This window comes from Phaethon lepturus, unplaced genomic scaffold (assembly GCF_000687285.1).
Source record: "Phaethon lepturus isolate BGI_N335 unplaced genomic scaffold, ASM68728v1 Scaffold50220, whole genome shotgun sequence".
Classification (NCBI taxonomy): domain Eukaryota; kingdom Metazoa; phylum Chordata; class Aves; order Phaethontiformes; family Phaethontidae; genus Phaethon; species Phaethon lepturus.
In genome coordinates, this window is record NW_010513565.1 from 1 (window position 1) to 11,178 (window position 11,178).

Here is an 11,178-nt window from a genome sequence, read left to right on the forward strand (position 1 = left end):
GAGACGTTCCGCGTGTAAGGAACACCACCAGAGCCCACACGGAGACGCGCAGAGCTGGGCCCGGGGCAGGGCTGGGCTCCGGCCGGGCTCCCGCGGAGCGGCACGGGCTGGGCAGCAGCGCTTTACTCCGCGTGAATGCGGCAGCAGACCGCGGCAGGTAACCTGCTAGCGCTAACCAGGGTTGCCCTAGCAAACAGAGGAGCTGGAAGTCCAACTAAAACAAAGGAGAACGAGAGTCGCTGGTGTTCTGCGCGCAGGGTGCGATGAATGAAATGCAAACTGTAAACCAGGACATGTACGTTACAATCTGGAAGATCTTTAAAGTCTGAACAAGTCGGAAGGCGAGATGGGTAAAAAAAGTAATTTTTAAAAGAGCACGCTTAGAATAAGGTTCCGAAGTCTGTGGTTTGTCTTCCAAACAAATCGGTTTCATTATCCGAGCAGGTTTTTTCTATAGAAGCCTAAATATTGCACCTTTACTTGTGCGTCTAAAACATGCCTATTTTGTAGCACGCAACGTAACACATTCGAAAGGAAGGCAGATCCCTCAGACTCAGTGTGAAAACCAGAAAATACTTAAAATGAGAAAACTCTGGTTTTGTTCATACCCTTGCTATAATGCAGTGATAGATTTTTTTTTAAATTGTAAAAATGCGATGATTTTTAGTATATTAATAAACCAAGACCTTAGCCTGGCAAAGATTTATGTATATGCTTTGCTTGAAAAACTGGGAAGGGGCAGTCGTCACCTTCAGTAGGACTACTTGTGACTTAACTGGAAGTAGCCTCGATCGTTTGGTTTTCACTAGTCACATTCTTCCCCCCACCCACGCCCTAATTTTTGTTACTCAAACTTAAAAACTTAACTTTAACAAGAAATTCTCAGGGTATCGGAGTGCAGCCTTGGAGCTGTTGTGAGCACAGCGTGCCAGGACAGCCTGCAGGGTGACAGCTGGACAGACCCTCTGCCTTACAGAACGCCGCCGGAAATGATTCCTTTCATCAGCAACTTAAGCGAGCTGCAGATTGCATTTAGTGAAGGTAGGAGGACTGTATTAATTCAAATAAACATAAATGATATCCTGACCAATAGCAGCTTTTAAAAATCTATACTGTCAAGATAGCCTGGAATTAAAATAGATTAATGTTTCTTTAAAGACCAGCAAGCAGTGCGATAGACAGCTGGGACCATCTGCATTGAATGGTGAGTGGGAACTGAACCTCTTGACCCTGCAGCTTTACCACTTTCTTCATTACTGGGCAGGTCATGCCTCAGACATTAAATGCACCATAACCGAGAATCATGCGGGAGGAATGGTGGGCAGGACTTGGCCAGCTCGAGACAATGAGCCACCTCGTGTGCAGCTAAACGGGAGTCCGGTTCCAGGGCGTCACTGTGAATTTAGAAGCACAGTTGTTTGCGTTACGTCCAAGGAGCAGCTCTGGTCGGGTGGGAGGGACTGCTGAGTGGCAGAGCGGGTGTCGTGCCGGGAAGTTCTGCAAAAACGCCCTGCTTGAGGAACCAGGCTTGCTGAGGCTGGTCAGTGTAACGTGAAAGTTAGAGGCCATTCGATTAGCAGAGGTTCGGTTTCTCTTGGTGTAAACCTGCCTTTGGCTGGTTTTGAGGAGCGGCTTTTCTCCAAAAAGAGTAGATGTTGGCACAGCTCCCAGTTCCCAAGGAAAGGTTATCTTTAAGTGCAACTCTATCCCCCACCAGTGTGGGATTCGAGGATTCCAGGTCTGATTTTTCTTTCTCCTGCTTTGTGTATTAAAAACATTTTTAAATAAACATGTGCTTGGTTTGGGCTGCTGGTGTGCCCCGACATTTCAACACACAGCCTATACATTGAGATCACACCGTGCTTTGCCAGACAAGTCACAGCTGAGCGTGGGTCCGGGCATGCTTACACTGGTCTTCGCATTACCTCTGGGAAAGCTCTGCCATGGCTCCCCAGGATGAATCTGACCCGTTTCAGTCAATGAGAGGTCTCCTATTCCAAGCGCATGTTTTCCATTGTAAGCTGATAGTTTCTGGCATGTGTGGTGTCCCTTTGATTGGAATCCATTCAGAAGCTTCCACATGCGAATGCTTCGCAGCCAGGAGAGCCTCAGCTGACACAGCCATTCATCCCACCTGGCTGTGGGATCGGGCCAGCTCTGCGATCGGATTGACTGCCGAAGCCGGGGTCCTCGTCCCGCTGCCGACACCAGCCTGTGGAGACGTTTTGAACAAGCCGTGCCAGCTCTCTGCACCTCCGTCTCTCTATGTAGACAACACAGACCTTGCTCACCTCCTCTGGAAAGCCCCTGGAGATTTCTGGACGCAATGTGGATTGTGAGAATACGCGGTGCTGGTTTGTAGGTCTGGTGTGTGCTTCTCCACTCCTCCTGTCATCTGTCCTTCACATGGCAGTTGTGAAATGTGCCACAGAGCTTGTGAATCTTCCATTAATGCAATTAATGCCGATACTAAAAGTCCTCTGGACTTTATCGGCTGGATCCGGAGTCTGCAAACATCATTCTGAGGCACAGAAGCATTAAGTCTGTTTTCTGAGTTACAGAATGTTATCTCAGCTGAAAGATCAGATTTAACAAGAGTTGTCTTGCTCAGGGATTAGCAGAGAGGAATTTCATTTCCATGTCTCACGCTGCAGATGGCATTACCTCTGTAAACTTTCTGATGCGGGGATTGTTTGCATTTATACGTAGTAAGATCAGCACACGTATCATGGGATTGGGGTTTCGAGGCTCTTCTACAATAAGAATAAATCACTTATTACCTAGCTAGGGACTGGTGAGTTCATGGGGCAGATTTATCTTGCACTTGGGGTTTGTATGCCTGCAACGGGCGAGAGGCCACAGTCAAGTTAGCTGTAGTTGTAACTTTACTTTGCATGTTTTGGTCTTTCTTGAGGAATCCAGAGTATTTCTGGGTTTTCTGTTGCCGCCTTCTAGGAGGAAGAGTATCAAAGTAGATACTTAAAACAACCCCCACCACTCTGACTTGAACTTGTGAATGTTCTCCCTGCACATTCATCATAAATGCATCAAATTACTGAGTTTGATAGTCTGACTCCCTTCCTACATTAATTCATGTCCTGGTAGACAATGTATCTTGCTATGAATATCTTGCAGGAATAGAACATTTGGTCTGAGTGAAAAATACAGCCAATTATTTTTACTCTGGGCCCTATTGCAGTAACTGTGTCATGCTCGAAAAGGAGTCTGCTGTGTTTTCATTACTGCTGTTTCTGAAGGGGCAGCTCTTGTGATTTGCAGTAGAGGCATACATGACAGCCCTGAAGGTCTAACATCTCCACGCACAACTCCAGCAGGTGGAAACACGCAGCTCCATTTGTGTCTCTGACGATAAAGGGGTCTCTTTAAGGGTGGCTTTACCCATCGCTGCTGGAGACGGCGTTAGAAGCCTGGGTGGTTATCGCAGAATCTCATTCCTTGGTGTTGCCTTAAGGGAAGGTGCAAAGCAGTAACTTGACAGCGGATGTGCTGTCACATATAGCCTGTGGAGAGCAAAAGCAGTCACAGGCTTTGTCCACTTGTTTATTTCCAGAGAAGACTCCTAAAGATGACGGTGGGTTTTTTTAGACTCCCAGCTGCACATATTCAGGAATGTTAAAAGACCAGATCCCCCAGTGAAGCAAACCACTGGGCTGAAAGCCCACACTTTTAACCATCATCTTCAATGCTTGGTCTGTACACCGAGGCTGGTGGTCTCTTATCCCTGGGCTGCGAGTAAAAGTCTGAAGGTTTAGTTCTTTTTGGTCCATTTATTTCCTGGTTGTAGAGAATTGATTTTCTCATTTGCCTTTAAACGTAGCACGTGTGACTGGGAAGCACAGGACAATATCATCGCAATGGAAAGGAAGGCAACTGAGTAAGGAAGATGGTTAACTGAGTGATGTGAACCATGACTTTTGCGGTTAACATCTGTTTAAGATCTATTCACACTATTGGGCAAAAAAAAAATCTTTGGTAAAATTTCAGCATCCCTCCTCTTTGATATAAATTGTGAGCTCACAGTTAACATCCTCATTTATGCCTAAAATATTCTGGAAAGACAAAAGGTAAAAAAGAGACTTCAAATTCTTGTGCTAAAATGCAAAGACAAAAAGAAGATTGCAGGCCCTTGGCATCCATCAAGGGAAGGAAAAGAAAGGTGCAACATCAGGCTGGAAAGCAGCGCGCTCTGAGCCCTGCAGCACGCTCCAAAGAGTTATGCCCAGCCACAATTGCAGGCTGGTTGAAGATTAATCTAGTTAGTGACCCAAAGGAAAACACAGAAACAATATGGTCAGCTCAGCAGTTCTAAAATAATTTTGGTCTCTGTTATGTCATCCTCTTTAAATACCAATTGTTTGTTGCTGGTTCTGTTGCCTATCAGCACTATTATTAAGAACTGCTATTTGCCATTTGTTCTTTCCTGTCCTCTTAGCAATAACTTCCTCTCTTTGCGTTTCTTCTACCTAACAGCTGGACATCTGTCTTCCTCCTCATTATGACAAACACGCTCAGAGCTCTTCTTTTCACTTCTCTGTGCTCAGCTGAAAGCCGTGGTGTGTTAGCTGGGTTTGTCCTTCTCTCCTGTCAGCATCACAAAGCTGCTGCAGTCCCAGGCAGACCAGATGTGCGGATGGGCTGGGAATAGAGACAGCTGTGGCTCGAGGGCATTGATGGGAACCGAAGTCTGAGAATTCGGTGAACGTAGATGCTAATGGGAAAACATTAGTTCCCAAAGTGGGTTAAAAAAGTTACTTATTTACCTGGGAAGTGACAAGTGAAATTTCCCTTATTTCTATGTTGCAGGTATTTGGTTTTGCATTTGATAAAATACCAGTAACAGCTAGAGGATGTTCCTTGGGGCAAGTTGTCCTCCTGCTGTGTTAATCAGTGATGGAAGATCATTGATTTATAAACTGTGTAAACCAATTGTGGTTGTAGTTCTGGGAAGAAGCATTTTGAAGAAATCATTAAAAAGGCATGGCTTACAAAGTGATGCCTTTGCCACTGAAAATGGTAGGTTTTCAATGTTTTTTGAACTCGGCCAGTTTTGCAAGATGCTCACTGTTGGTGGTTTTTTCCGCCCCCCGCACATTGAATATTCCTTGATGATCATTTGAAAGTTCTTGAAAAGCTTTTGAATTTTGCACTTCAGTTTTCAATGTTGAGGGCAACTGTATTTTATGCAAGCTTTGCTTTGGAGAGGCGTTTAGCCAGAGCTGCCTTGTTCATGCCTTCAGAGGAGGATTGATCTGGAGGTAATACCTTACTTCTGGAGAAGAAAGGTTTAACATCACACACTGAATCCCAGACACTGAAGCGGAACACGCGTCACAACTGTGCTCAGCCCTGCATGTACTTGTCTTGCTCTGAAAGGCACCTATGTTGGCATGTTCAGAATTAGACTAAAACTTTTTCATGCCAGTTTCTAGGGACTGCAAAAGTTTTGGGAATAACAACAAGGTGCAATTTGGGGCATCTGATTTTTAACCATTTTAGAGATAAATTTGAACATCTGCAAGTTGTCATAGTTCTAATTCGGCTTTTCTTGGAAGCAGAGGTGCTAAACAACCACTTGTATTGAAGCACAAAGTACCTCAAATTAGGCACCCAGAGTCCCTTGAAATGCTGACATGGTTGTGCACCTTGAGCAGAGACCAGCAGGTGCAAGAAGGGAGGATGCTGACAGCAAGATCCATGCTAGACCTGAAGTTTTGTAGTGACTGCTGTTTGCGCTGCACTCCGCTCTGCAGCTCGCCTGAGTGCGGGCTGGTTCAACAACAGGTTTGGGATTTACAGCTCACAAACGTGCACAAGACAGAACATCTCCTGATGTCCCGTGGTGGCCATCTTACGTAATGTCACTTGCATAAGCCCAGCCAGTACGGGCAGGGTCTCTCTCCGTGCCAAATTAAGGCTCTCTGGGGTTTTCTGTCACATTCACGCTCTGTCTGAAATTGCACTTTAGTTCTTCACAAATTCCAGTTCCTTCTACATGAAGCGTGTGACCACAGAGCCAGTGAGGCCACAAGGGTTGTCCCTTCAGCCTTGAGTTCCCATCACCTTGCAGTCACAGCATCTGTTTGACTTCCCGGCCACTCTGCTGGATTATTCACAGAAAGCTTTTTTCCTCTAGCAGCCCAGATAGTGCAGCCTTGAACCGTTGCCAGCGTGGTGGTCTCTCTTCTGTGGGAGATTGTTCCTTTTCTGGAGAATCTCAGAGAAGCCAGTCTGAACTTGGGCGAACTGAGATCTTCTTGGCAAAGAGGAGAGAGTGGCTGTTAGGCACTGGAAGAAACTTTTTTTTTCCCTCCAGAGTTTTCCTTCCAAGATGAGTACTCTTAATTACCACAGGTTAATTACTAGTGGATGAAATCCAAGCCCCGGCAGACTGTTTGGTCACCAGGCAGCGACCTCACTTTGGGCTGGGTTTCACTCACTCTTCAGTTCTGTAAAAGACCGAACAGGTACCATGAAGAACGAAAGATAAAGCAGGGGGTTTGCTTTGGTTTTTAACTTGCACAACCCAAAGTTTTAACAGTGTTTGTAAGCAGAGTTAAAAGCCTCTAAAAAAGCCTTTAAAACCCTTGTGCTGATGGTGGGATTCAGGTTGCCGCAGGGATGCCGAGGCCAAGTCCAGAGGGCAGGATTTGTCCAACCTGAAGCAGGTTGCTGAAACCGAACAAGTCACATCCCAAAAGCGCCCGTTTCTCCCCCCTCTACGGCTCAGGCCAGCCCTCGGCGCAGGCAGCGCTGGGCATCAGGAGAGAAGCGTCCAAACCTCGTAGCCATTTATGGGAAGATGTTTCCACAGGTGAAAACATTTCCACTCCTCCTCCAGTAGCTGGGGCTCCCCAGACTGGTGCTGGTGCCAGGTTTGGCAGAACCAGCTCGTTTGTTCAGAAGGAGAAGTGCTGGAGGCTGAGCTTTCGGCGCTCGGGTCTTGTCTTGTCCAGGGGAGACAGGATCTGCCTGTGAGAAATGACCTCACTGACGATAAATGCTGCCTATGAAATTTTAATGCCTTGATAGATGGCCTTAAATAGAGCCTTGCTGGCTGAGGCGTGCATCGTCATGATCCCACCCATCATGGGGGAGTTAATTGAATCAATGAGGTGAACAGCGGAGCCATCCAGCATATGCCGAGGGTTTGATCAGCCCAGTCGTTACCGCAGGACCCTCGTCACTCACCGTGCCGCGATTACAGCGCTGCGCCGGCCAGGGGATTTGGTGGGAAGTGGCCAATGAGCGACCGAGCTGGCTCCAAATCCAGCTTTTTGCAAAGCCCCAGATAAAACAGACTTCCATTAATAAGGCGAGAAAGGTTAGGACGAGAAGCATTACAGCAAATCTGGAGAGGTAAGGTGATAGTTTTGTCTGAGGCTTGTAGAGCATATGGCCCCAGCTTTTGTACCGGTAGCCCAAGAGCTCGGTTAGTCTCTAAGTGGGGCATTATTTGCATGTCTGCAGAAGTAGAGGTTTATTTGCTGATGTGCTTGATAGTGTAGTCAGGAAGCTAAACACAGATTTTCTGTATCTCCATAGCTTGTGTGCACATTCCGGGTGATAAATAAGTTTCTTGGGAGTCAAGCTCTGAAAAATCATCGTAAACAGCCAGCTAGTTTTAGGTTCTGGGTTTTGAAATGAAGATTCATAGTCAGAAACTGTTGAGGAGCTTTCCAGTCTGGAAGAGCTAGATTGTTACAGAGGACCCAATTTTTTTTTGGCAATAGAGCAAGTAATTGAACTGACTTAGTTCAAATGAAGGGGATGTAAAAAAGTAAAGCTTGGTAATATAAAGCTGAACATAAGATGCATCTGTCCTTTTTCAGCCTAGGCTTGAGATCTATTGCTGTACAAAAATTGTGACGAGCCTTTTAGTTAAACTGTTTATGACAGCATAGGCTGAAGCTTTTCCTAGACAGTGGTAATCTCTTCTGCAAACCACCTTACATCGTGCATGTCTTCACCTCCAGCCCTGCCGTCCCCTGCTGCTCTTCCCCTCGCCTTCCCATGCCCCGCTCCCCCCCGCTAAAAGCCACAGTGGCAGCTGTTGGCAAGTATAGCCCCTTTGTTTTATGGTGCCGCCTTGGGAATACGATCCAGATCCTACATGAGGGGGAGAAGGCAACAGAGTGAAAGAGAAGAGGAGGGAATTTAGAGGCTCTGGAAAATAACTTGCTTATTTTAAGTCTAGTATAGAAAGTTAAGTCTTTATAGTAAGGTTCAGGGATAAAGCAGACCTGCTACTAAAGGTTCTAGCTTGGGAATCAGAGATTGCTAGTTTAATGTAAGTAATTTTAGAGTTTGTTGGTCATTTTCTACAAAATTTCAAGTCCTTTGAAATGTCTTTGATTGTCCTCTAGTGAGAGGTGCCGGTAATGAGGGTATTAAGCTCTGAACACATGTTACATAGCAACAATGCGATTCTTACTGGGGCTTATTTTTAATTTACTTTAGCACTTTAGGCAAAGAAACAAGGTTCTCCATGGAAGGCACTTCTGTTCATTATTCTGACGCCTGATTTCAGTCAGTGACAGGGCACAAAATACACAAAAGCAGAAGAATAAGCTATAACTGGCAACAGCCAACACCATTCATAGTTCCACACCTTGGGTTTCTGCCAAGCAATTAATGGAAACTCAAGCTATTTATTTTTGTTGTCAGGTCAAAAAAATCCACTCCTCCTGTCAGCTCCTCTTATTCCTACAGGGAAACTCCTAGAAAACCTAAGAAATACCCAATTGCTCTTCCATGAAATGGATGTACTACAGGTAGGATGTATCTAAGATGTAGTCAGTAGGAAGAGGTGATGTTTCAGAAAGCTGCTCAGCCCCGCTGTCCTGCCCTTCAGTCAAAATTTTCTTGCTCACTCCTGGCGACACTGACTCAATGTCCGCTTCCTTCCCTCCGCAGCTATCCATGAAGGAGGTCGGAGACGGGCTGCACGAGCAGATGAACTGCATGATGGGTGCACTGCAGGAGCTGAAACTCCTCCAGGTCCAGACAGCTTTGGAGCAGTTGGACATCTCAGGGAGCCGAAGCACCGTTTCTGGCACTGAGCAGCGCCAGTGCCGCCGAAGCAGCAGAGATGTGCCCAGGGCCCGGCAGGAAGGGGAGGCATCGGTGGAGGAGCACGGCCCCATGCCCCGCGCGTGTGCCGTGCCACGGCTGGTGGGTTTGTCCCGTCCCACTGCAATCCCAGAAGGTGGCCACCTTAGAGACACCCCCTCCTCCTTCAGGAGCCTCTGTGGTGAGGATGTTTGTCACCCAAAAGGGCCTTCCTCCACGTCAATCAGAGCAGAGCATGTCCGCCCAAGGACATTTGAGCCCAGTAGCCAGGGCATGGCTCAGGGGTGGCCAGCATGCCGGGAGTGCCCAGGGTGTGACGATGGCCATGACTGGACATCCTCCCTAATGTCCCAGAGCAGGAATCGGCAGCCACTGGTCTTGGGGGATAACATCTTTGCAGACTTGGTTGGGAACTGGTTGGATCTGCCAGAGCTAGATAAGAAGGGGGAGAAGAGCGAGGCGTCCCTGTCCATCAGCAGATCCCAGGAGCTCTGCAGGAAGTTCTCCCTCACAGCAAACATCTTCAAGAAGTTCCTGAGGAGCGTTCGGCCAGACCGAGACAGGCTTCTCAAGGAGAAACCTTGCTGGCTTCCACCTGAAGACAAACAGCCTGAAATTTCTAAGAGATCCAAAAAGATGAACAAACTAAAGGGGACATTTTACTTCCCACTTCATGGGAACATCCAGAACCATCACAGCAAAGCAGAGAAGTGCCCAAAGGCGGAAGGCAATAGCGAGAAACCCAAAATTGGCACCAAGAAAGTCCACGATACCATAGACTACACCCAGTCCGGGTTTGACATCAATACGGCTGTTTGGGTCTGAGTTTGTCGGTGTCCTCCGCTCCGCCAGGCATTTCACACCAGAGGGGAGCGGGAGGCCGTACACGCCTTTTCAGGAGACCCCTGAGCTCTCAACACGGACCGAGAGAGAGAAGTCCTCCACAAAAAATGCTGTGGGCTTCGGTTGCCTGCAAGCGGTGTTTTCTAGAGCAGTCTGAGCAGCAAGCAGATGCCCCGTGTGGGGAGGCTTTTGGGGAGCAATATTTGCAAAAATAATGAGAATCTTCAGCAGCTTTAGGGTGAGTGGTGCTACAGCCAGCCAGCTCCTGGAGCCTGGCTTACGACAGCCACTTCAGGCCCATTGCCACATCTCTAGTTGAAATAGCTGCAGCACAAAATTCACTGTGTGCATGTGTGTGTATGAGTGTGCAAAAATACATAGTTTTTTTAAAAAAAACTATTCCTGCCTGTGTGCACTTGAACTGGGTTATAAACCAGGCAATTCAAGCGTTGTACCTGAAGCACTTGTTATTTAAATCGAAAGAAACAAGTTTGAATTTGTAAGACTTGAACAATTGCTGCATGGGGGTGTTGAACCCCAGCTTGTTGCATTTCAGCTGTGGGGTTTCCCCTAAACTGCATCTCCGCCGCACTCCCAGCATCTCCCCTTCCCCGCCAGTTAAACCAGGAGGACACAAGGCTCCTTTCACGGATGTTTGTGACCCTCAAGCTCTCAGCAGGTTTCACTTCTCTCCCCATGCCTTCCGCCCCACGGGGCGCACCAGACCCAGTGTTGCAAACATTTGTTGTTGAGGCTGCGCTGAGATGCAAAGCTGCAACAGGCATTTGTTGTTGTTCTTTCCTATTGCTGTTGTGTACAAACCTCCTCTGAGCAGAGCCAAGTTCTCCAGGGTCCGGCTCTCCAAGAGTTACCAATAAAGTGGCATCAGTCTCCAGCGTGCTGTGGGGCCCTCTCCGTCGTGGGGTGACCCTCAGTCCCGCTTTTCCCCAGCACAGAAGCTTCTGTGTTTTCACCATCGCGAAAACCCGGCCGAGCGAGCACAAAAGGCTGGGGCTGGCGGGGGTCGGAGCCGGGGCTGCGGCCGGGAGCGCGTGCGGGTTGTGTCAGCCTGTTCCCAGCTGGGACCGGGGGGTTTGGGGAGCAGCCAGGAGAGTTTCCATTCAAGGAGAGGTTATAAATCACAGCGGGGATAAGAGCTGCAGCCAGAGGTCCCTGCCAGGGTCCCAGCGCTGCTCCGGAGGCACATCCCGCCGCAGCCCATGCCCATCCCAGAGAGCCTCTGGG

General features: G+C 47.8%; 1 protein-coding gene across 1 annotated transcript; it reads left to right on the forward strand.

Annotated features, from left to right (window-relative positions):
• Positions 1 to 8,934: 8,934 nt before the first annotated feature.
• FAM212B (family with sequence similarity 212, member B) lies at positions 8,935 to 9,915 on the forward strand (the record flags this gene model as incomplete). Its single annotated transcript, XM_010290323.1, has 1 exon — positions 8,935 to 9,915. A coding segment is annotated over one exon (981 nt), but the record flags the coding sequence as incomplete, so codon positions are not given.
• Between the last annotated feature and the right edge of the window lie 1,263 nt (positions 9,916 to 11,178).